Below are 27,039 nucleotides of genomic sequence, written 5' to 3' on the forward strand. Positions count from 1 at the left end.
CCAGGCTTGGACACATTCCTTTATTTTCCATCTTCAGCTGTAACTGCAGACCACTCTATGGTGAGTTCCTCCCCTCACCATCCCACAATGACCTGTTTTTATTTCCAATTTTTAAAAAAATTGGAAAGATGTTTTGGCGGACCCTATACCTTACTTACCTGCCATAGCTGCTTCCAAGCTAGAATGCCTCTAATTGGCCCTCCAGCTTCAAGAGTACTTCCAAAGTCCTGTAATGGACTGACAGCTAACCCACTATATGGCCTTTGTTAATCAAACTGGAAAAAAAAAATCACAAGTGAATGACTGTGTTCTCCACTCATTGCAGACTTCAGACCCACCTTTTAACCTGATGACAAAGTCCTGAAGCTTGGGATTTATAATCTTGGCCATGGGCAAAAGATGGCTAATTAAAAAATGATTATTTTACGGAAAGTGGATGCCACTGGCTAAGCCAGCATTTACTGCCCTCCCCAAATACCCTTCATTATATGGTGGTGAGCCATCTTCTTGAATTATTGAATTTCATGTGGTGGTGGTACTCCCAGTTTTGTGACGGAGGACATTTCAGGATTTTGGCCGAGTGACAGTGAAAGAATGGCAAATTAGTTTCAAGTCAGTGGTCTATGTGGCTGAGAGGGGAATTTGGAGTTGGTGGTGTTCTTTTGCATTTGTTGCCTTTATCCTTTTAGGTGGCAGAGGTTATGAGTTTAGAACATGCTGTTGAAAGAACCTGGGTGACTTACTGCAACACATCATGAAGATGTTACACACTGCTGCTACTTTGCACTGATGGTAGAGGGAGTGAATATTCAAGGTAGTGGGTAGGGTGCCAATCAAGCAGGTACTTTGTCCTGGATGCTGTTGGATCCTTTGAGTATTGTTGGAGTTGCACTCATCTAGGCAAGTGGAGACAATTCCATCACCCTCCTGACTTGCACTTTAAGATGGTAGACTTTGCACACACTTTCCAGCCTCTGACCTGTCCTTGTAGCGACAATATTTATATGGCTGGTCCAGTTTAGTTTTCAGTCAATGGTAACCCTCAAAATTTTTAAAGTGGGGAATTCAATGATGTAATGACATTAAACATTAAGGGGCGTTGGTTGGATTCTTTCTTGACGATGATCATTGCCTGGCACTTGTGGGTCTCAAATGTTACTTGCTACTATCAACACAAATCTGAGTATTGTCCAGGATTACTGTATTTGGACATGGATTACTTCAGCATCTGATGAGCTACAAATGGTACTGAACATTGCACAATCATCAGCGAATATCCCCACTTTTGACCTTATGATGGCGGAAGGTCATTGATGAAGCAGCTGAAGATTACAGGGCTTAAAATGCTACACTGAGGAACTCCTGTGGAGATAACCTGGACATGAATTGATTAACCTCTAACAACCATAGACACCTTACTTTATGCTAGTAATGATTGGAGAATTTCCCCCGATTCCCATTGACTCCAGTTTTGCTGGGTTTCCTTGAAGCCATACTCCATCAAATGCCGTCTTGATGTCAAGGACAGTTCCTGTTATTTCACTTCTGAATTCAGCTCTGTCCAGCAATTTTCCATTAAAAGAAGTGAGTTGATGGTGCTGATTTAGGGTGAAAGTTAGCTACTTCTCTTCAAAGATGTATGGAATCTTGAAAATCTGGACTAAAGTTAGGTAGAGCTTTAGTATAATGTCAGTTGCCCCGATAACATTTCAAAAAGACTGGTGAAGACATGTGCTGCAGAACTAGCGACATTCCCGAGACAAGCTGTTCTAGTATTATTATAACACTGGCATATACCTGGAAATGTGAAAAATTGCCCAGGTACATCCTGTCCACAAAAAGCAGGACTAATCTAACATGGCCAATTAATGCCCCATCAGTCTACTCTCAGTCATGAGTGAAATGATAGAAGGTATTATCAAGAAACATCTACTCAACCAGAACCTGCTCACTCATGCTCTGTTTGGGTTTCACCAGCTCACCTAGCCGTTGATTTCATTAAAGCTTATGTCCAATTATTGATGAGAGGTGAATTTGAGGAGAAGTCATTATCCTTGATATCAAGTCAGCATTTGACTGACTGTGGGATCAAAGTTCCTGGGTCAGTGGGAATCTGGGGGAGAACTCTATGGAATGGAGTTATAATTAGCACAATGGAAGATGGGTGTAGTTCATCATTTCAGCCCCAGAACATCACTGAAGGAGTTGCTTATTGCCAATCAAGCAGGCTGATTTCTCTTGGGTGGTGTCAAGCTTCTCAAGTCAACTAGGCAACTGGAGAATATTCCATCACCATCCTGACTTGTACCCTGTAGATGTTGGATAGACAGTGAGGAGACAGAAAATGAGTTACTTCATGCAGAATTCTCGGTCCCTGACCTGCGCTTGTAGCCACAGTACTGGCCTAGTTCAGGTTTTGGTCGAAGTAACTCCCACATGTTGATAGTGGATGAATTCCATGATGATAATGCCATTGAATATCAAGGATGAATGGTTAGATTCTCTCTCATTGGAGATGATCATTTCACAACATTTGTGTACCGTGAATGTTACTTACCACTGGCCCAATCCTGAATGTTATCAAGGTCTTTCTCCATATCAATGTGGACTGTTTCATTATCTGAGATGTTGCAAATTTTATTAAACATTGTGCAATCATCAGTGAACATTCCCACGTCTGACCTTCCAATGAAAGAAAAGTCTTTAAAGAAGCAGCTGAAGATTGTGGGGCCGAGGACGCTATCCTGAAAAACTAGAGTTCTTGCGGCACAGTGGTAGTGTGTTCCTACCTTTGAGCCAGGAAACCTGTGATCAAGTCCTACCTAATCCAGAAGTGTGTAATAGCATCTCTGAACAGGTTGATTAGAGATTATTTATACTGAGGCACTCCTGCAATGTTGTACTGGGCATAGAAAAATTGGTGTCCAGTAACCACAGCCATCTTTCTTTGTGCTAGATATAACACCAACAAGTGCAAAGTTTTCCCCAGATTCCCACTGACTCCAGTTTTATTAGGTCTCCTTGATGCAATAATCGGTCAAATGATGCTTTGATGTCAGGGCAGTTAATCTTACTTGTCTGTACTGTGTGACTCTATGACTTCACCTCTGGAGTTCATGTTTGGACCAAGTCTGCAATGAGATCACAAGCGGCCTTGATGGAACTCAAACTAAGGGTCAGTGAGGAGGTTATTCCTTTGCAATTACCATGCAATAGCACTGTTGATGAACCCTTCTATCGCTTTACTGATGATTGAGAGTAGACTGATAGTGGTAATTAGCTGAGTAGATACCTGTGTTGTAGCTGAAATGGTAAATTTTGGCTCGGGGTACAGCTAATTCTGGAGCACAAGTCTTCTGTATTGTTGCTGGAGTGTTCTTGGGGTCCATAGTCTTTGTGTATCTAGCACCTTCAGCTATTTTTGATGTTGCGTGGAGTGAATCAATTTGATGATTGGCATCTGTGATGCTGGGGACCTCAGAAGGAAATCATCCACTTGGCACTCCAGGCTAAAAATGAAGGCACTTCTTCAGCTTTGTCTTTAGCCTTTATATGCTGTGCTGTCCTATTACTGAGGATACAAATTGTGGACCCATTACCTCCTGTAGTTTAATTGTCCACCACTATTCATGATTAGATGTGGAAGGACTGGCAAAGCTTGGATCTGATCTGTTAGTTGTGGAATTGTTTAGCCTTGTCTTTGTTGTTTGGCATGCAGTTAGTCCCGTGTTGTAGTTCCACCAGTTTGACACCTTATTTTACTTATTTGTGATGCTGCTCCTGACATTCTCTCCTGCAATCTTCATTGAACCAGGGTTCATCTCCTGGCTTGGTAATAATGGTGGAGTGGGGCATATGCAATGCTGAAAGATTATAGATTGTGTTTGATTACAATTCTGCTGCTGTTGGCCCATAGCACCTCATGGATGTCCAGTCTTGAGTTGGCAAATCTTTTTGAAATCTAACCCACTAAACAAAGTGATCACACTACACAACATAATGGAGGGAATTCTCAATGTGAAGGTGTGACTTTGTCTCCACAAGGATTGAGAAGTGGCGACTGCAATCAATACCATCATGGACAGGCACATCTCCAAAAGGTAGGTTGGTAAGGACCAGGTAGAATTTTCCCTCCTTTAGATGCCCTTACCAAATGCCACAGAACCATCTCGCAGATTCTTTAGGACCAGGCAAATGAGTCTCAGAAATTAAATGACAGTTTTTGTTTAACCACAACATGAACACCACTACTGAACCCTGACCTTCACAAGGTGTGTAGAGAAGTCTGAAAATTTTCCTATTCCTGGTCATGATACAATGAATTATTGCTGCAAAGTGCTTATGGCTAGACATTGAGTGAAATAAAGATTGAGCTTGGTTGCAATGCCACCCCCCCTTCCAGTGAAAAGCATCTGACAACATGGTTTGGCCTTATAATTCTGGCAACATGGCAGAAATATTAATGTGAAACTGTTGTGCAATGTCTTGATGAAGAGGGGAGGATTGGACAGGAGGGGAATCACTGTGATTGTTAGAGGAGATAGATATGGTTGATATTCCTTCAATAGCCCTGACTCTTAAAATTTTATCAAGTTAAATTAATGCCTGTTATTCTCTTTGTTCCTCTTCTCTAACCCCTCAATCTGCAGAGAACAATTTTCACCTTTGTACAGATCCTGGATCAGGAGAAAAATTTTAAAAAAAATCAGGAAGACATTTTGAAATGAGTGAAGAAAGGAGCTAAATTCCCGGGAGAGGTGTGTGCACACCATGGGCTGTAGAAAGTGTTATTACACACGGAGCTGCAACTTGAAGAATTTTTCCAGTTGGGTGTGGCTTTCTGGAACATTGACCTGCTATTATGTCGAACAACTTGTTTTGTTCAGCAATTATATATTAAACTTTTTTTACATTCTCAGTTTCTTTAAACGTTGCTGGCCGGGAAAATCTTTTTACAATGAGGTGCAGATGACTTGGAGGGCATCTTCAGTGGGAAGCTGCATGTTTGACTGATTGCAGTAAGCATCCGTGCCAAACTTTTAACTGTCCACTGAGGGCATTGGCCTGAGCCCTAATATGTAGTACCAGTTGATGGATCACTGGTAAAACATTTAGGGGGTAAACGGGTAAATGTCATCGGTTGGTTGCATTGTTTTGAATAAAATCTTGCAACTAATTATGTCTGTTTGTTTTCTGTGGATAATTTTGGAGCATTTCCTCTGGTCACTCACTGTTACTAGCTAAGTTTTAAGTAAACAGATTTTGGATTTCACTGGAAATAACAATCAAGGGAAATCTTCCCACTAGATGTTTTTACACTTTCCAAGCTGCGAATGTGCACATGATTTCTGACTGTCATTAGTCTGCCATGGAATAAATATTTTTTAAAATTTTTCATGTTTGGGTGAAAGCAGGGGTGCAGGTAAAATAAGTGTTCCATCTGTGTTCCATGACTTGCGAATAGTTAGTAACAGCCTGATGAATTTCCCTGTTTGTCCGTGTGTAGAACAGTGTTAGTGTTGTCCAGATCCTCCTTTGTGTATCATAGTGTCGGCTTGGATCACATCCAGTCAGCAAAATGCTTTTTGCTTGTGATGCTAGCTTTGCAAAAATATTTTGGTTGTAAATTTCAAACAGAAAATGAAGATTTGTAATATCTTTTTTGAGATTATACATTTTTGTAGTCAAAACAGTACAACTTCTAGCACACCTGCAAAATCTCTCATTTGTTGAGCTTTTTTTAAAAAAGAAATAACTTAAATTTGTTAGAATAACAGAAATACGCTTTACATTCTGTCCCACTGAGTAGTTCTCCCAAATGTATGGCTTTCATGGTTCTCAGAATTCACTTAGCTGCTCTGCATCGCTACTACATTAATGAAAGAAAATCTCACTGGATGTACTATTTGCAATAAATAGTAGCAAACAGCCATGCTTACATGGATTAATTTAACTGCTTTGAAATGTGAAAATAAGTTGTTAAGAATTACTGGGAACCTGTTGGCAATAATTTTGTGGAATAAAGAATGCAGTAGACACACCGAAAACTGTGCTTCCTCTGCCCCCTCAAACCCCTCCCCCGAGAAAAAGTTTGAAATGATATTGAGAATTTGTTAAGTTTTAATAACCCTCTGCATTTTCAGGCATATTGCAACAATAGCAGCTGCAATTTTGCCACTGTTGGGTGATGTTGTAGGGTTAATATGAAACTATGAAGTCCTTTTGTTTGTAAAGCAAATGTGGTGAGCTGTCCCTTGTACTCTCTGAATACAATAAATTATACAAATCGTGAATATTCATGACATTTGATGGTAGTAGACAAGTGCTGCAGCCTTCAGCATTTGCTTGCTTCTGGCTCATCTAGTCTCCAGACCAGTGGTTGTCTGGAGTTGTTTGCAACTATTGCCTGCACATGTCCAACTATAGAGTGGAATGCTTTCCGCAGCTCTGAGTACGAGGAGTAAAAGACTGAACAGCATATCATGCAATAATGGTTTTAATGATGAAATGATGGGGCAGGTTAGTGATGGTCATTTTGACTAGAACCTGAGGTTTTTATTAGGAACTTAAATGGACATTGCTGCATGAAAACCTGTGCAGTGCACACCATGAAGGATTTGTAAAGAGTGATCGAGTATAAATGTTAGCAAACAATCAAGTGATTCATTTCAAACGCTACCTTGATGATATGTTGCACATGCAAAGTCAATGGTAAGAATCTCTTCAATTTGGCAGTGGTCCCTGAGGCAGACCAGACCCCTCTTTAAAGTTTTTGATTTAATTCTTTTACTTTGAAATGGGAATACCATAACTACTGTGGGAATTTCAACTGAGTTGGCACTGCTGGCTTGGTGCTACTACAGTTGGTGCCAACACCCATGGGGGACGAGGGGAAATGCAGGAAAAATTATGAATTAGCTTTAGCATTCCACGCAGAATTTGAATCTTCCTTCATCTATGGCAGGTTTCTGTTTTTTTTTAAAATGGAAAAGTGTAATTTTTTTAGTGGTACCAATTTAACAAAAAAGGAAGATATGTTGGTGACTTTGTATTGTGCTTGTGCGTTTACTGTGAAATAAAAAAATGTTGTGTTTTTTTTTGTAGCTTGTTACTATGTATATTTTAGTGACACAAATAGCTCCAGTGTATTAAAATGTAGATTCCTGATGCCTTGCTGTCTTTTTTTAAACTTGATGTGTAGAGGAAAACCCTATATTTGAGACATGTCTGAGGAAAATGAAACTAATGCATTGAACTGAAGACTTGCAGCAGAGGAGAGGTATAGGACTGGTACATTGCCTTGAAGTTCTGTGCCATGTATCCTGTTCTTCTGTACAATGAACTTGTGAATCTGATTCTTACTAAAGATGGGCACATTGAAAATTCAGTGGATTGCAAAGGTTTCTTAAATTTCTCAAACCAGATTCAAACCTAGCCCAGAATAGAATGGATGGGAATGGTTGCAGCATACAATGGAGATTTGGTATGGATTAACCAGATTTAAGATTTATTCAACCAAGACAATGCAGTTTGATAACAGGTGGTAGAAAGCATTAATGTAACAACTGATGAACGATGGGGGAGTCACTGCATTTGGAAAGCAATCTAAAAGTAGATTGGGCTTTGGATGCGATTATGTAAGTGGATTACTATTAGATATATTAAATTCTTAAAGCAAAAATGTAAGTCAGCCTTTATTAATTTGTTCGTCAAACTTTAGATTACAGGATGCAAATGATTTGCTGCTGGTCTGAAGGTACAACAATCAACATTGATTTTTTTTTACATTGACAATGAATCTTTCCAAGTGACATGAAACGAATTAGATGAACGCTCATTAAGTCCTTGACATACCTAGAATGTTTTAGGTTAAGGGGAAGTAGATTTAAAACAGATAAGGAGAAATTACTTCTCTCAAATTCTCATGAATTTGTGTAATTCACTACCCCAGACTTATGTGGATGCTGGGACTGAGTAAATTTAAGGGAGAGGTGGATTTTTAATTAGTAGTTAGTTTATGGATTATGGACAACAGGCAGGAAAGTGGAGCTAAGGCTGAGTTGAGATCAGCCATGACTGTATTAAGTAGCAGAGGAGGCCCAAGGGGCTGAATTGCCTACTCCTGCTCCTAGTTTTTACCATTCTTATTTCAAGGAGTAAAGTGATTTATGTTTAGTGTCCAGAAATGATATTCTTTGCATGAATTGAAACATTAACTCTGATTTTGTTGAACTCCCTGAGTTCTGCAGAAGACTATTACTGGACTCAAAATGTTACCCCTGTTTCTCTCTCCACAGACGCTGCCAGATCTTCTGAGTTTCTCCAGCATTCTCTATGTTTTCCCTGATTTTATCTGTTCTCTTTAGGTGGAAATTAGGCTGGGGCAGTTAAAATAATGCAATCACATCACCCCTCTGATCTTGTTGGTTTCTCATTGTGTCCCAATATTAACAAGCAGACAAACTGACAGCTACCAGGAAATAGCAAGCACTGATTTTAATTACGGAAATCATGTCCATTAAGGTAATTAAAGCTAGATCTACAGTTTGAAACTGGAAACCTGAGCGGTGAGGGTAGTGCTATCTCCCAATCAAGCACCAGTATTCTGCCAGGCCTCTCAAAGGTCTGTAGGTCCAGTTCAGTATCAGGAGCCCTATGTTATAACCTAAGCTAGAAGAATGTGCTGTCACTCTAGTCCTATTACTCCCTAGACCAAATCATAAAGTAAAAACAGTCTTTCCAGTTAGTGAAATGGCCAATTAAATTCTTTTTATTTAAGCTCTAATATAGAAAAAGTTAGGGTTGGGGTTTAAGTAAAAAGATCTAACAAACTGGTTTCTTAATAAACTAAAAATGCTTTATTATCAAAGCTAAACTTATTGAATAAAGATGCAACAACTGATTAACATAAAAGCTGAAAGAACAAAGACAGAAGTTGCTGAAAAAGCTAAGCAGGTCCGGCAGCATGTGTGGAAAAAAAAATCAGAGTTAATGTTTCAGGTCTGGTGACCCCTCCTCAGAACTGGTTAACGTAGTCAGTAGCATCGAAGTATAAACGTCTAGCCTTGTGACTTACAGAAAACACATACAATTCAGGAAAAGAGAGAAAATTAATTTCTCCCTGCAGATGTTCACTTTAAAACTACTTCCTGGAAATTAAGGTTGTACTTAAAAGGCAAGATGGATAAAGCATAGGATGTTCTGAATTTTGTCGTTCCGTTACTCTGGCATAATATTAATCATGCATGTTTGGCTCTAAGTCTTGGCAGACACAACTTGCTCAAGAAATACAATATGGAGAATTTCCTGCAAATCACTCACCCTGAAAAACAAATAGGTTTCACCCTGAACTCAACAAGAGGGTCCTTTACAGAAATAGGAGAGATCAGCTGAGCAGACCTTCCTCCCAGAATCCCTGAAGGAAGAGAAATCTATTTTCTTTTTGTTTCTCTTCACCTAAAGTGTTTGTGCATGTATTTTGGGATACTTAGAAGGTAACCATTTATATTATAATGTTAGAAACTGTGTTAGCCAATTCTACATCTTTGTAGAATACACTTTTATAATAAATCATTAATTTTGTGTTTATTAGATGAGATTGTTTGATGGATCCTTTTATGTAATATACAGAAAGTATATGACTGGCCAAATCAAGAACCAGATAAACAATTAGATTTATAGTGTGATCTGGAAAGTAGTGGAAGTAGAAAATGACAGTGCAATGCACTCCTCCCATCCTGCTCATTAGTATCAGCAACAAAAGTTTTTTCAAAATAACTCATGGACACTTTAACACACAAAAATAATCAACCTCCAGCCTGAGCTTTCAAAGAAAGGACACACCCGAGGCTCAGACCGGCTCGACTTTCCTGGCCAAGGCAATTGTCCAATTCCTAGCTCTGCATCTCTTAGCTACAGTGTAACCTGGGAGAATGCTTCTCTGGTATTTTACTCACCTTGTTCGCTGCTATTCACTCTGAGCCTGAGTCTATCAACAGTAAATGCAACAGAATATTAGCCTGGGATTGGAAGAGCAGCTCCTTATTGATCATACAATCCCTAAGTGCAGAAAGAGGCCATTCAGCCCATCAAGTCTGCACTGACCCTCCAAACAGCATCCCACCCTATCCCTGTAACCCCACATTTACCATGGCTAACCCACCTAAGCCTGCACATTCATGGGGCAATTTAGTATGGCTAATCCACCTAACCTGTACATCGGTGGACACAGAAAGTAACCAGAGCACCCAGAGGAAAACCACACAGACGTGGGGAGAATGTGCAAACTCCCCACAGTCAGTCACCCAAGGCTAAAATCCAGCCCAGGTCCCTAGCGCTGTGAGGCAGTAATTCAGACCACTGTGCTACCACACACTGCCCTATCTTGTCTACTTCATTCATGGGGTGACTTTGTCCATTTGGTTGCCTGTAATTGAAATCTCTCAGGTGTTTTGAAGATTTCACGAGCAAATGTACCTCCTTCCCCTATGTATTTCCAGTGCTGTTTAGTTTTATTCATTGGTAGGATGTGGCAATCACTGGCTAGACCAGCAGTAATTACTTACTGTCCAGAGGACAGTTAACAGTGAAGTACATTGTTATGGTTCTGAGTAACATGTAACCCAGACCAGGTAAGGATGACTGATTTTCTTCCCTAAAGGAGTTATGAACCAGATAAGTTTATTATTACAATTGACAGTGGTTACATGGTCACCATTAGGCCAATTTTCTTTACTGAATTCAACTTCCACCATCTGTCATAGTAGAATTCAAACCCATGACCCCAGAACAAAAACCAGGATGATTAGTCCAGTATAATTTCTATCATGCAATCACCTCCCCTTAAAACCAACCCAGTCATTAATGTCAATGCTGCCACATTTTAAATAGAACATATGAAAGAATTTGATGGGGGAAATGTTTTACAGCTATTCAGATGTAGTGTCCTGTTCACTAAAAATGATTTTTCAGGAGTTTTGCCTGAATGCTTGCAGAGCTGGCTTTAAGAAGGACACTAGCATTTGTTCAATGATCCACCTCTTGAATTCAGAGGATGTAAGGGAGCCATTGCTAATGGAACTTCTCTAGTGTTCTTATGTGTCATTGATATGCAGTCCAGCTCTCACTGCAGTTCAGGAGATTGGTGATAACAGTTCTATACACTAGGGATTCATTTGACTTGAAAGGTCTTTGTTGTCCAGAACTCGTTGCAATAGTTTGTAGAAGCCTGAACTGACACTGGTTATCTGGTGCTGGATTTCCTTCTGAATGGTGATATTTTGAGAGAGGTCATGCCAAGATATGGGAAGTGCTTAAAGTATTCCACGGTGTCCCCTTCAACATATATGGGAGGTGGTATTTATGGCTGACCAGGTGAGAGTTGATATATGACATTTATTTTGGCAACACTTAGGGAGAGACCAACATTCCTGAAGAAATAGAGTGACTTGGAATCTAGTGCAGAGTGGGCAACAACAATACAGTTATCTCCGAAGCACGGATCACGCATGTCCCTGCATTGTGGATTAGAATACTGGTGTTCCATGCCAGATTTATGGAATCACAGTATCAAATTTTTTAGCTGTAACTGCCTAATGTGAAGTAAGTTTGGACAATTTCAATTCAGTCCCTAAGTTACATGAGATCATCTGTAATTCAGGATGTCACTCTGAGAAGTGGATGCACGTCTGGAAATACAAGTGGATTGAAAGAAGTAGCTTATTGGACTGAAGCTGAGGATAAAGTCCAGTGACGTCTACTCTGGTTTTTGTTTTATTTGATCCGCTTCATATATTAAGGGCTCGAAATGTCATGTATTCTGCGCTTAGTACAAATGCAATACACTAAAGGATAAGCACAGAATGCAGGAACAAAAGCTTTAAAAAAGACATTTTAAATGACAGGAGTACTTGTCATTGGAGCCTTGAGGGGCTGTGCCAAAACATCATAAACCCAAAGTAGACAGGGTGCCAGACTTTACGGTTTTTGGCACAATGAGAAAAGAGAACATAAACTGAGTTGTCCATTTACTCTAAGTTCCCACCATCATAGCCCATCCAATCAAATGTGGATGGTAAATGCACAGTTGTCTGCTGGGAAGGAGGCTAATTAAACGACATGGGAGAATCTGCACCTAATCACCATCATAGGTAGCGACATCATGTGGCAGAGGGATATTACTGTGACCAGGAAGTCGGTCATGGCTACAAGTTTAAAGGCCTCTTGCCTTCATAATCAGTCTTTATTTTTTATTGAAGGATTAAAAGGATTTTAAAAATTGGGTTAAAGAAACATATAGAGATGCCACCTTCCCCAGCTGAATCTTCCAACACATTCAACCGTGGCTCCAATACAGCCCGTTTCCTGAGCTCTTGTGATGGCTGCTGTAAATTAATCCTAAATATTTTCACACCTAATATGCGAGATATACAGCCAGCAACCAAAAAAATTGCAGATGATTGGGTCATTAACAAGTTTAACAGCTTGTTATTTAGTCATTTCAAAATGGTCGGAAGCTGGCATGATGAAATTTTATTGCTGACCTGATATCCTCATTCCCCACTTCATTCTCACATGCATGATGGTTTGGCGTGCAGGAAGAGAGTGGTGGAGAGTAGTTCCCAAGTTTTGGGAACATTACATCCAGCCCATGGTTCTTCATTCTATTAATGTCCTACAAATTTCCCACAAGCAGTGAATAAGAATTGTAGTCAGGAAGAACTTGGATAATCCTTTTGATATCTAGTTTCAGAAGAGTGGGCAGATTTGATAGCAGTTGGCAAATTTCTTTTTATTGTGCATAACAAGCAAAAAAAAAATTTAAGATAACTTTGAAATTAATTTTCAATTGGAATCAAATTATCTGTGCTTCTCGAACATAGTAAGAATTCTTCAGTCAGCTATTTTATTACTTCACATGCCCATTTTTGACATCTAGCAGCTGTATGTAGTTTTTGGAAATTGTGGCCGAAGATGATCTTCTTTTGGAATACTTGCGTTTTTTCCATCTCCTGTGCTCTACCATTCTACAATCAGAATAATTTCAACTTTTTTGGAGAAACTGTTCACTGCACACTTGGAACGATATGAATTGGTTAGTATACACACAATAATTTTTCTTGTTTACAGAATCTTTGTCAATGGAATTGGAAAATGCAAATTAGAAATATTTGCTCAGTGATCGTGAGTTTGTAATTTACCAATGCCCAAGTGTCAACTTATTCACTATGTTCAAAATGATTTTCCCTGATGTCATAAAGATACTTTATGTCACTGTAGTTGGTCTGCTCCAGTGTACTGGTGATGTCACAGAGGCACAAAACTAACACTGTGCTGGTAACACTTGCAGCTTAAAGTGTAAACAAGGGAAGATGGTTTACAGAGTGCTTCCAGTTGGTCTGATCAACTCAGCCCAGAAATACTTGACAGCAGAGAACTTCAATTTCAAGGTGAATGCTACCAGTACCATCTTGAAGATAAAACAGATTTGGACCATAGAGTTTTTGAAGGAAAATTCCCCTATGGTCCATGTCAGGAGCTCGCTGAGAAGGTACTTAGCTGGAGATAATAATGGGAAGGTCACCTGTGATCGGGAGATTCCCAATCCTTACAATAAGTTTGTAATGATTACGCATCCAGATGGCAAGGTCTCCTTCCAGTCTGAGGAATCAAAACGGTACTTAGGAGGAGCAGAAGACAACATCACTTGCTTTGCTCAGGCAATCTCAGAAAGTGAAAAATGGGTGCTGCATCTGGCCATCCATCCCAACATCAGCATGTTCAACCAAGGCAAGAAGAAATATCTGCGCTATGACGCTAATGAAAATGCAGTACAATGTGACAGCGAGTTGCCCTGGGGCCGAGACTGTGTTGTGACACTCATGTTTAACTTCAAAGGTACATGAAATAATTAATTTTAAAAATGATTTTATACAGTTCTTACGACTCTGCTGATATTGTACATTTTCACCAATTTCCTTCAGCCTCGTACCACAGAAGCTCCAATTGATGGTGGGCTATCACGGGAAGAGAGGTTAAATCGCTAGCTAATGAAGTTCTCTCTGTTGTTCCCTTCATACATCCCTGGTGATATGCCCGATAACCTACTTGAACAAAGCATGATGTAGAATTTCAGGCAATGGTGCTTAAGAATCAATACTTTTCCTCTCATTTTCTCTATTCATCCCAAATGAGTGTGCTAACTGCTTTGAAAGCCTATAATTCCACATTAGAACATAAGAAATATGAGCAGGCATAAGCCATTTAGCCTTTAAAGCTCGCTGTACATTCAATAAGATCATAGCTGATCTGATAGTGGCTTGAATTCTACTTTCCTGTCTGCCTCCCATAACCTGTGCTGATAAAAAAATCTGATCAATACAGCCTTAAATATACTCCATAATCCAGTTTGCACTGCTGTCTGGGATATTGAATTACAAAGCTCTGACAGAAGAAATTTCTCATCTGCATTATTAATCCCATGTTTTAAACCGTGCCCCTAGTTCTATATTCCCTCAAAAGTGGCAAGATTATTCCAGTATTATGTCTTTTCTCTCAGAATCTTGTATATTTCTTGTATATAATCAGATAACTTCTTATCCGTCTAAACATCAATGCGTATAGGCTCAACCTTTTCTCCTAAGACAATCTCTTCATTCCAGAGATCAATCTCGAGAATCTCTTCACATCTTCCTCCATTGCCGATATATTCTTTCTTAAAGAAGGTGACCAAACCTGTACTCAGTACTCCTGTTGTGGTTTCAGCAATGACCTGTACACAATTGTAACAAGATTTCACTACTTTTATCATGCATCCAACTTGCAATAAACACCAATGTTTCTCTTACTTTCCTAATTACTTGCTGTACCTGCATGCTAACTTCTTGTGATTCGTCTAAGAGGACTCACAGATTGCCCTGTGTCATAACATTCTGCAGTCTCTCTCCTTAGTCATCAACTGTCCTCACTCAAGTCACATTCTTCACCTGCAAGTTAATAGCATGGTGTTAGAAGGGTATTCAATGACAGGATACATCAACTTGACATTGACACCTGAAGGATTTCCAATGAATGCCAATTAACAACGACACTGGGCTCCTGGTCAGAGGAAATTAAGCCACTTGTGGCACTCCAGCTGCCGCCATGGTTGAGATCATCAATAACAACTTACACTTAGATAGCACTTTTAACATTATAAAACATCCCAAAGCAGTTCTCAGGAGCATTAACATTAAAATATGAAATAATGCCACATGGCATATTTAGGTTGGGTGACAAAAAGCTTGGTTGAAAAAGTAGATTTTAAGAAATGTCTGAAAGGAATTCAGGGTGGAAAGATTTTGGGAAAAGAATTCCAGAGCTCAGGGACTAGAGAGCGGAAGGGACACCAGCCATTAATGAACCAAAGGAAAGCAAAGGAGGTTACACAGAAAGTCAACAGCAAGGCCGTGTAACAATTTCAGGAGAAGTTGAATGCTTACCAGAGTCAAAGCATAGGAATGATGGATGAACAGGGTTTAATGCATGTTAGGCTAACAGGCAACAGTGACTTAAGCAAAGTTTATGACGAAATAGAAGGTGGGAGGCCAGCCAAGAAAGTGCCAAAATGCGTGGGTTGGGAAGTAACTAGAATATGAATGGGGGTTTCAGCAGTAGAGGGACAGAATGCAGGTTGAATAGGAATAGGATAAAGATAGATTCTTGAGAGATTCCAGGAGTGATGGTGACAAAGCAGAAAGAGAATCTGTTGTAGATCATTTTCTCGATATTACTGGGAAGAAGACAACAGCAATCTCACACCACTAGACAACAAAAGGAAGGCATTGACACAATGTTATAGCCACCAGTGACAAAGACTTCAGACAGTTGAGGAAAGATAAGGATGGATAAAGCATCATGGTCACAGTCACATCAGCTCCCACTTGTGGCTTTGATGACAGTTGTTTCAATCTTTGGTAAGACTGGAAGTCTGATTGGAACACTTCAGAAGTGTAACTGGAGGAAAGATGGATATGGATTTGGGAGACATCATAATAAAGGACTTTGCAGAGGAACAACAGATTGGAAATAGGGTAGTTGTTTATAACAGCAGAGGGGTCAAGGGTTGGTATTTTGAGGATGGTTGTAATGACTACAATAATATATTTGTAATAATGGCTACAGCAGACCCATCAAACCAGTTATTTTTCCATCTTAAAATGTTGTAATGCTTATATAGTATTAAATGTTTGATATGATATAGAAAAAGTTTCATTTAATTTTGTTCCTAAAGAGAAGAAATACAGCATAAGGACAAGTAGTGGAGATCTTATTGCCTGGAATGGGAAACTTGAGCCCTGTCAGTCATCAAAGACTCTGTACATTCCAGAGATAAGGTGTGGAATGATTTGCTTAAAAGACAGTGAAGGAAGGTTCCTGACTGGAAGGGACAACTATATTAGAACTATCAAAACTGACAGTCCCAGCCTGGATGAACTTTTCTCTCCTGATCCCAGCCCTGGGCAAGTCACCATCCGATCAACACTAAATGGCAAATATGTTAGTCTTAAACCAGGTAAGAAACAAAAAGTATCAAGTGACACCGAAAGTACAAACTGCTTTTATAAACATGTATGTTTTCACAATATTAACCAAAGATGTTTAATATCTGTTTCCTGTTATATCAACAGAATAGAAAACCACAAATTCAGGAAACCTGAAATAAAGTGAAAGTGCTGAAACGTTCAGCAGATTAGTTAGAATTTGTGCAAGTTAATATTTAAGGTGCACAAGATCTGTTCATTCTGCATTTCTAAGGGTCATTGAATTACTAACAATGCCATGAACAGATATGTTTCCTTGTCGCGAAAATGATGTCCTACATCAGCAATTGTTAATCACAGAGCTAACAGATCCTCACTCTCATTATTATCTTAAATTTTGCTATAAAGAGACATGAAGTCAAAGCTTTTCATTTTGGCCATATCAGGACTGAATACAAGAAAACTAAACTTAGAGAGGAATGAGAAGAGGGTGCTGATTAGTTGGATAATGGTTGGCAAGGAGGTGAAGTAGGAAACTATTAACTGTCAGTCCTAGGTAACTGATTAAACTCAAATCAAGCAAGCCAACTTTGATTGGTCAGGGTGTTATCAGAACAAATTGGCTGTCTCCAAAAGCATTTGAAGAGGGTGGAAGAAGGTAGAGGATTACAACAAGAGTAAAAGCAAAAGTAAAGCACTTGACAATTTTCTTTTATGAACTTGCTTAGTTTTCTTTGTAATATTTATTTATATTATGTTCCTGATACTAGCATGGCTGTTGTTATTGTTTTTTGTTACTTACATATTTTGAGATAGCCAAAATTATGTTCTAAACAAGCAATAGTTGATGGAAGAGCAGCTGGTTCCTCACTTATAATTGCTGCAAGTACATCTGTGGAGATTACTTTTGATTGAAGTGGTCTAACTCTGGAGCTCCCCTGACTAAATAACTCATTAGAAACATGGGGAAATTTTAACACTTCAAAATATGCAGGATTGGGTTAGGTGAATGGTTGAATTATTCAAGTAATCTGACTCTCACATCTCTTACCACCCCATATGGACTCCAAAGCCACCTCCATCAAAATCCAATGCCTGATCCCTCAGACATCTGATCTTCCACCCATTCTCTGTGATATCTGACCCCTGAAGCTTCCAATCTCCCAGAAATCCCTCAGCCTGTGCCCAAATCTCACGACCAGTCTCTGTTCATTGTTATGCCTGAGGGAAAACCTGGTCTGCCATGTTCCCTGACTTCAGTCCAGCATTCCCATTCCTTCCCAACCTCCAAATAATATTCCCACTATCATAACCATTTCAGGGATGAAAATATCTTTGGACATATCTATCTAAAATATTTTCATGGTCTATTTCTAAAATATCTCAAAATCCTGTTTGTTCATCAGGACTTGTCTACTTACTCTAATATTTCTTGTTCCACTTGCGCCAGTAATCTGTTTCACAAATTCTCACTACCATTTTGGAAAAAATATTTATCCTGTTTTCTAACTTGCTTTTGTTGTCTTTCATTTGTTAATATGACCACTTGGGCCTAAATGCTGTACATGCTCGGAAAGATTACAGAATTCAATTATCCCAGTTTTTTAAAATAACTTTAGACACTGAAGGAAGTGGATTTTATTCTAAAACTACTTATGCTGATTGCACTTGCACTAAGTCCTGTATTTTTACCCAGTGATGATAAAGCCATTATGACCCACATAAATATCATTACCCGCAAATACTAATTGAATTTATACAATGAAAAACTGAACACTAAAATCTCTGGTTTAATCTGGCATACATTAAATATACTGAGCTCAAAAAAAAATAGTAGCATGAACGTTGCAATTGGACTCAAGACTCCTGTGCTCAGAAAAGGAAAAAAAAAACTGCTGCCAGAATTGTATGTGCCCAAATGCAAACCTATGCGATTTGGCTCTGATGGCTCCCGTCCAATTGCCCTTTGATAATTGCCACACATGAAAAATAAGCTGTATTGAACCAAATTCTGGGAATACGTCAACACGCTGAGGAGGGACACATAAAAAAAAGTGAAAAAAATGAAGAAATTTCTTAATTTTAAAATTAAATACACATCATAATGTGTTAATTTTCAATAGAGTACTGTTGCATTTCTTTGTTAGGTGCAGATGTTTGTGTACATCAGTCACAAGTAACAGACTCTGAGATCTTTCAGATTATCATCAATAACACAACTAGGAAAGCCTGTTTCCGTGCTATTTCAAAGGACTACCTTGCAGCGGTGAGTAATAAACATATTCTCAACTGACTAACTCTGGAATCTTTGTTATATCATGGAGTCTAGAGGAGTGGAGTATGGCTGAGGGAATTTGATGCGAGTGTTATCACTGTGATTTTAAATAATAACATTTTTGAACTTAACAGAGATGGAAATGATATTATGTGTTAGCCAAAGAAGTATGAGAACTAAAATGATATCTGTGCAGAGATGTGTGCATGGTACAAGGAGTTACATTGATAGACAATTAAAGGGAACTGCTTCTCATGTCCTTAGTTGCACCAAATCTCATTCACCCATTACCCAAGTACCCACTGACCTACACTAGGTCACAGGTCAGCAATGCCATTGTTTTAACACTCAATTTTTTTTCAAAACTCTCAATACTCATGGCAAATGACTGAGGTGTTAGTGAGGGAGTACTTTGAGACCAATGACAATAATTCTATTAGTTTCAAAATAGTTATGCAAAAGGATAGGCCTGGTCCACAAGTTCAAGTTCTAAAGTGGGGATTGGCCAATTTTGATGATATTAGATAGGAATTTGCAAAAGTTGTCCAGGGGAGGCTGGCAACTGGGAGGCTTTCGAAAGCAATACCATGAGAGTTCAGAGACAACATGTTCCTGAACGGCAAGGCTGACAGGAGTAGGTAACACTGGATGACTAGAAATATTGGAGGTTCTGGTCAAGAAGGAGGGGGCAGATGTCAGGTGTAGTCACAAACTTGATTGAGTTTTTTGAAGAGGTGACCAGGAAAATGGATGAAGGAAGAGTTGTAGACGTTATCTAAATAGACTTTAGCAAGGCGTTCAACAAGGTTCAGTATGGTAGATTGGTTAGTAAGGTTAAAACACATAGGATCCAGGGACAGCTAGCCAGTTAGATACAAAATTCGCTTGAAGGTAGGAGATAGAGGGTGGTGGTAGAGAGCTGTTGTTCAGACTGGAGGCCTGTGACCAGTGGTGTGCTGTAAGGATCGGTGCTGGGCCCATGGTTGTTTGTCATTTATATAAATGATTTGGATGATAATATAGGAAGCATGGTTAGTAAGTTTGCAGATGACACCAAATTTGATGGTATAATGGACAGTGAAGTAGGTTATCTAAGATTACAAAGAGATCTTGATCGACTGGGCCAGGGCTGAGGAATGGTAGATGGAGTTTCATTTAGATAAATGAGAAATGTTGCATTTTGGTAAGACAAACCAGAGCAGGACTTAAAACAGTTAATGGTAGGGCTCTGGGGAATGTTGTTGAACAGAGACATCTAGGAGTACAGGTGCATAGTTCCTTGAAAGTGGCATCGCAGGTGCTTGGCATGCTTACCTTCATCGGTCAGAGCACTGAGTACAGGAGTTGGGAAGTCATGTTACAGCTCTCCCTGGGGAGAATACATCCTGTGAAAGGATGCATATTCTTTAAGAAAGCAAAGTTTTCAGTGAACTGTCTTTAGTTAGAAACAGAGATTTGTAGTTTTATATCATATTTCATAACTTCAGGACACTGTAAGGGCTTTATGATCAATGAAGTACCTGTCAAGTTTTGTCACTGTTGTAATGTATCAGTCCAGTAGGCATTTAATATCTATTTTCATTAGCCTGCAAAGTAGGAGCAGGTCTTCCTGAACTGTCACAGCTATTTAAAGTTATGGGTGGCATGGTGGCTCCGTGGTTAACACTGCTGTCTCACAGCATCAGGGACCTGGGGTTGATTCCAGCCTTGGGTGGCTGTCTGTGTGGAATTTGCATATTCTACCCATGTCTGCGTAGGTCTCCTCCCACAGTCCAAAGATGTGCAGGTTAAGTGGATTAGCCACGGGAAAATGCAAGTTTACAGGGTTAAGGTAGGGAAGTGGGTTTGGGTGGGATGTTGTTTGGAGGGTTGGTGTGCCCATGATGGGCCAAATATTGTGCTACCACATTGTAGGCATTCTACAATTTACAAGATTGCAGCAGCAATTCAAAGGCAATTTTCCTTTTGTAAACACAAAATAGAGCAGAGCCCAAAAATCATGAGTCAATGGAACAGAACAATGAAAAGCACATCCTGTTTCATAGATGCAGAAGTAAAAGTGCTGATAAACAAAGTGGTTGAAATGAGGGTGTGGCCTGTTTTGCATTCTAAGATGATCTCCCCAGATGAAAACAGTATAAAGCAATTGGGAGGAAATAATAGAAAGACTGAATGTTTTCAGTTGTCAACCTGAGAAAATCTGCCAAACTATGGCTTCAAGCACGTATCCTATTCCCTTATATAGCAACCACGACATGGTACGGTTCAAATTTGTCCTGGACAAGGAAAAAGATGGCCTGCAAAAGATGGCTTTGGATTGGGGCAAAGCAGATTTTATTAAAATAAAGCTGGTTCTGTCTACAGTTGACTGGGAACAGCTCCTTGCAGGCAAGTCTACAGCAGAGCAGTGCAGGGATTCAAAAAGGAACTGGGGAGAGTCCAGGTCCAACATGTGCCCTTTAGAGGGATATGAAGGAGCAATAATTCAGAGAACCCTGGATGTCTTGGACAAATCAGGACTGGATGAGAAAGAAGGGTTTTTTAGCAAGTCCAAAGGGAGCAATTCTGCTGCAGCCCTAGAGGAATGCAGCAAGTGCAGAAAGCAATTAGAAGAGCAAAAATGGGGCATGAAAAAGGACTTGCATGCAACATCAGGGAGAATCCTAAGATATTTTATAAATACATTAAAGGGAAGAGGCTAACCAGGGAACGAGTAGGGCCCATTATGGACCAAGAGGGCAACCTGTGTGTGTGAAGCCGCAGGACATTGGAAAGGTGTTAAATGAATATTTCTCTTCAGTATTCACTCTGGAAAAGGAGAACCTACAGGTACAGACTTCAGGAAAAGGGACTGTGAGGAACTTGCACAGTTTGACATAGGAAAGGGGTGGTATTGGAGGCTCTGTCAGGCTTAAAAACGGACAAATCCCCTGGCCCAGTTGAATCGCATCCCAGGCTGCTGTGGGAGGTGAAGCAGGAAATTGCAGGGGCTCCGACATAAATTTTTAATTCACCTCTGGCAACAGGGAAGTGCCAGAGGACTGGGGAATGGCTAATGTAGTTCCACTTTTCAAGACGGTAGTAAAGATGAACCAGGAAAGTATGGACCGGTGAGTTGCACATCAGTGGTACAGAAACTATTGGAGAAAATTTTAAACAAGTGAATACCAACTTGGAAAGGCATGGGGTGATTAGGGATAGTCAACATGGCTTTGTCAGATGGAGGTCATGCCTAACAAATTTGTTAGCATTTTTTGGAAATGGAATCTAGTGTGTGGATGAAGGAAGTTCAGTTGATGTAGTTTATATGGATTTTAGCAAAGCTTTTGACAAGTTCCCACATGGGACACTGATTGAAAAGGTTAAAGTATGTGGAATTGAGGGAAACTTGGCGAGATGGATCAGAAACTGGTTTAGTAATAGGACACAAAAGGTAGTAGTAGAAGGTTGTTCAAGTGACTGGAGGCCAATGTCCAGCTTGTACCACAAGGATCAGTACTAGGACCCTTATTGTTTGTTATATAAATAAATGATACAGATGAAAATGTGAGGGGAGTGTTCAGTAAATTTGCAGACGACACCAAGATTGCTAGAGTGGTTAATAGCGAAGAAGATGGGTTGTAGGTTACAGAAAGATATAGATAGGTTGGTCAGATGCTCAGACAAATGGCAGATGGTATTTAACCCTGATAAGTGCGAGGTGATGCACTTTGGAAGAAGAAACAAGATGAGGGAGTATTTAATGAATGGCAGGACACTGGGTAGCTCAGAGAAACAAAGGGATCTCGGGGTAATTATTCACAGATCCCTGAGGTCAGCGGAGCAAGTGAATAGGATAGTCAAGAAGGCATATGGGAAACTTGCTTCCATCAGTCGTGGCATGGAGTATAAGAGCAAGGAAGTAGTGTGGAGTTGTACAGAGCAATGGTTAGGCCACAGCTGGAGTACTGTGTGCAGTACTGGTCACCACTACAGGAAGGATATGATAGCATGAGAGGGGGTACAGAGGAGGTTCACCAGGATGTTGCCTGGGATGAATAAATTGAGCTATAAAGGGGAGCCTAGATATACTTGGATTGTTTTCTTTACAGCAGAGAAGACTGAAGGGGGGACATGATTGAGGTGTATAAGATTCTGAGGGGTTATGGACAGAGTGAATAGAGAGCAGCTGTTCCCTTGATTGAGGGGTCAATCATGAAAAGGACATAGTTTTAGGGTATGGGGCAGGAGATTCAGAGGGGATTTGAAAAAACCTTTTCACTTAGTGGATGGTAGGAATCTGGAATGCACTGTCTGGGAAGGTAGTGGAGGCTGGAAACCTTACGACCTTTAAAAAATATTTGGATGAGCATTTCAAATATCATAACATTCAAAGATATGGGACAACTGCAAGAAATTGGGATTAGTGCACCTTTAGTGGTAGTTATGTTGGTTTAGACTCGATGTACCAAAGGGGCTTTTCTGAGTTCTCTGAATCTATGAAACTATAACCTTTTTCAAAATTCTTATGAAATCTATTTCTAACTCCCTTTCAAGTAGTAAGTTCAAGATCCTGTATGAAAAGCTTTCTTCCCATTTTCCCTTAATCTTTGCTTCAGATCTTTAAGCTCTTGTTACCAACAGAAATAATTTATACTATTTACTGTATCAGAAGCCTTAACAATGATGAATACCCCTATCAAGTCTCCCCTAACCTTGTCTGTTCTAGGGAAAACAATGCTAGCTCCTCCAATATCTCCACAAAACTGATGAGTTCCTCATCCCTGATGTCATTCTGGTAAACTTTCTGCAACCTTGCTAAAGTATGTTATCCAAAATTAAGTATACAGGACTACTTCTGTATCAAATATCATAAGCAGCAAGTGATAGTCAGAACTAAGTGATTCCACGATCAACAGATAGGTTCTAAGTTCTGCAGCTCTGCCAGATCTGATTGTGAATGGTGGTGGACAATTAAACAACTTGCTGAAGGAGGAGGTTGCACAAATATCCCTGTCCTCAATAATGGGGGAGTCCAGCATATCTGTGCAAAAGATAAGGCTGAAGCATTTGCCAGAAATGCTATTTCGATGATCCACCTCGGTCTCCTTCACAGGTTCAAGTATCACAGATGCCAGTCTTCACCAATTCAATTTACTCCCTGTGATGTCAAGAAACGCTGGTGTCGCTGGATACTGCAAAGGCTATGGGCTCTGACAACATTCTGGCAACAATACTGAAGACACGTCCTCCAGACCTTGCTCTACCCCTAGCCATGCTGTGTCATTATAGCCACAACACTGGCATGTACCCACACATGTGGAAAATTGCCCAGGTATGTCCTGTACACAAATCAAGACAAGTCCATCCTGGCCAATTACTGTCCCAGTAAAGTGATGGAAGGTGTTATCAACAGTGCTATCAAGTAGCACCTGCTCACTGATACCCAGTTTGGGTTCTGCTTGAGCCACAGCTCCTGATCTCATTACAGCTTTGGTTCAAATATGGTCAAAAGAATTCCAGAGGTGAGGTGAAAGTAACTGCCCTTGATATCAAGGCTACAGTTGACCAAGTATGGCATCAAGGAGACCTACCAAAAGCAGAATCAATGGGAATCAGGCAAAAAGCTCTCTGCTGATTGGAGTCATGACGGTTGGCACAAAGGAAGATGATTGTGGTTATTGGAAGTCAGTCATCTCAACTCTCGGACATCTCTGGAAGAGTTCCTCAGGGTAGTATCCTTGGCTCAGCCATCTCCTTCATCAATGACCTTCTTGCAATTTTAAGGTCAGAAGTGAGCATTTTCATGGTGCCACATTAATGTACAGTGCTTGGGCATTTGAGTTCTGTGGTAGGTTCGAAGTACTGAGGCAATGAGATAATTCCCGCTGGAATATCCCACATGTCAGCATCAGGTAAGGAAAAAAGTAAATTAGGCTATGATTTTTATATCATTTAATGACGTCAAAGAATGTTGACGATACTTTATTTAGGCTCAGACAAAGAATGGGCAATTGAGTGTGTTATTGAAGTGTTGTTAGTATTCATAAAATCATACTGCAAGAGTGAGTCAGTACCTCCAAGAGAGTGGATGTGAGTTCTTCTAAAATTGTAGTGAAGGCATTCAATAGCACCTAATGTCTATTTCTCTTCTCTTATCTTCAAGGGCCCTCAAAACATAATTGTGGCGAGTCCAATCCTGACTGATGATTGTTGGTTTAACATTGTATACAATGGGCCCAAGGTGGTTATTAAGACAGGAGATGGCAAACTTGTCACCACAAAGTCCAATGGTCAGCTTGTAGTAGGATACTGTACAACTGGTGAGTTAGAATTTAATCGTTCTTCAGTTGCTCATACATCCTTCCCCTTTCTACGCGCACTTAAGAGTTAATATCTGTTTGCAGTTGCTACTCTGAAGCCCTACTGGGCAAAAATAAAGCCATACAGACACATAACAGGTAAATGATTTGCTTCCAGTTTGTGATGGACTTTGCACGCTGATCTAAGTTGAGTATTAGTGGTTGGACAAATATGAGAACCATTTGATAAATTAAGAAACAGCCACCGTATGATAGTTGGAGCTTTAGTCATGGGAAATAAGAAGTACTTGTTCCAATAATCTCTTGCTACTCGTTTTTAAAAAAGTGCAAAATTGACTTTGTGAAGCCCAACACATTCTGAGGAATTTTCTGTGCTCTAGTGAAGCGTCTGGGTTCCCATAACACTGAATAACACAGACTTTAAATCTGTGCCCTCTGCTTACTGACATTTTTTGTCACTGGAAATAGTTTTTTATTAGTCCCTTCATGATTTTGAACACCTCTATTAAGTCCCCCTTCGACCACATCTGCACTAAGAAAAACAACCATTTCTCTTATCTCTCTACGTACCTGAAGATTTTCATACCCGGTTAAAAAAAATCTCCTTTGCACCCTTGCTATGACCTTAAGATCCTTACTAAAGTATGATGCCCAGATCTGTGCACAATACTCCTATAACCAGGCCTGATCGTCACCTTATAAAGATTTAATATATATTTAGCTTTTGTGCCATACTTATTTTTATAAAGTCAACAATCCTACAAGTTTCTTAAAACAGCCTTTTCAAAATCTCCTACCATCTCAAAGCCTTGTGTACTTACCTCCCCAGGTCTCTGTTTCTGTACTCCTTGTAACATTGCACCATTTAGTTTAAATTGCCTCCTCTCATTCGACTTGCTAAAATTATTAACTTAACAGATGACATTCAATGCAATGAGGTGTAATGCGCCTCCCCATTTCAGTCATCTATATTTTCCCTAACTGTTATCTAGTTGTTTACACCGTTTCTAATGTTGTCATCTGCAAACTTTGAAATTATACCTTGTCATTACTATATCAAAAATAAGAGCAGTGCTATCACCAGTGTTTGGGGAACACCAACATACATTATCCTGAACAACCAGTCACCTTCAGTCTTTGCTTTGTCTATTAGCCAATTTTGTATCAATGTAGCTCATACGATTTTGCTTCGGTTTTGCACATAAGTTTATTATGTTGTACTTTGCCACATGCCTTCTGAAAGTTTACATTGGTGACATCAACGGAACTACCTTCATCAACTTCATTACTTAACAACATCACTTTTGTGTTGTCAGTATTAATTTTGAGAAAATATTTGCTTATCCATGATTTGTTATCTAGCTGAAAATGAGCACAACATCATAGGCTATGGAGTGAAGGGTGATGAATGAGAAGTGGCAATGTCAATGGAATTCCACCTAAATCAAGGCCTACTGTAGCACTCAGACTGGGGCCAAGCAGTGTCAACATCACCTTTCAGTTTTGTGCACGTGAGATGGAAGACTGAGTGTGTGGGATGGAAGAAGGGAACGAAAAGGAAGGAAAATTAACGTGAAACAGAAATAAAGCATTAATCTGGTAGTCCCTGGCGCATTGCGGAAACTTTCTATAGTGGCATCTGGTCTGGGAACATGGTGGCTCTTCTGGCTGCTCACTCAAAGAAGATGGAACAAAAATACAAGCAATAAAAGGTGAAACATCGAAAAGGACCTAGATTCTGAGTAAGGTTTCTACTCACCGAGAAGCATGCAGCTGATAAAAAATGGAATTTAAAACAAAACTGAGGATTTAATCTGCAGATAACAAGGTGTAGAGCTGGATGAACACAGCAGGCCAAGCAGCATCATAGGAGCAGGACGGCTGACGTTTCGGGCCTAGACCCTTCATCAGCTAGCCCCGAAACGTCAGTCTTCCTGCTCCT

At 39.8% G+C, this 27,039-nt stretch overlaps 2 protein-coding genes across 2 annotated transcripts in view; both read left to right on the forward strand.

Moving 5' to 3' along the window:
* LOC109928229 (cleavage and polyadenylation specificity factor subunit 6) overlaps positions 1-5,176 on the forward strand; it is a gene marked incomplete at its 5' end in the record, with an annotated part of 48,483 nt that extends 43,307 nt beyond the window's left edge. The window contains one exon of the mRNA XM_048607304.1: positions 4,650-5,176. The remainder of the gene's footprint in view (positions 1-4,649) is intronic.
* Positions 5,177-13,370: 8,194 nt separating this feature from the next.
* LOC109928230 (fascin-like) overlaps positions 13,371-27,039 on the forward strand; it is a 22,352-nt gene continuing 8,683 nt past the window's right edge. The window contains exons 1-4 of the mRNA XM_048607236.1: positions 13,371-13,896; positions 16,271-16,552; positions 18,668-18,786; positions 24,941-25,097. Coding sequence (XP_048463193.1) covers positions 13,371-13,896; positions 16,271-16,552; positions 18,668-18,786; positions 24,941-25,097 — 1,084 coding nt within the window. The remainder of the gene's footprint in view (positions 13,897-16,270; positions 16,553-18,667; positions 18,787-24,940; positions 25,098-27,039) is intronic.

This window comes from Rhincodon typus, chromosome 17, assembly GCF_021869965.1.
Source record: "Rhincodon typus isolate 14 chromosome 17, sRhiTyp1.1, whole genome shotgun sequence".
Lineage (NCBI taxonomy): Eukaryota > Metazoa > Chordata > Chondrichthyes > Orectolobiformes > Rhincodontidae > Rhincodon > Rhincodon typus.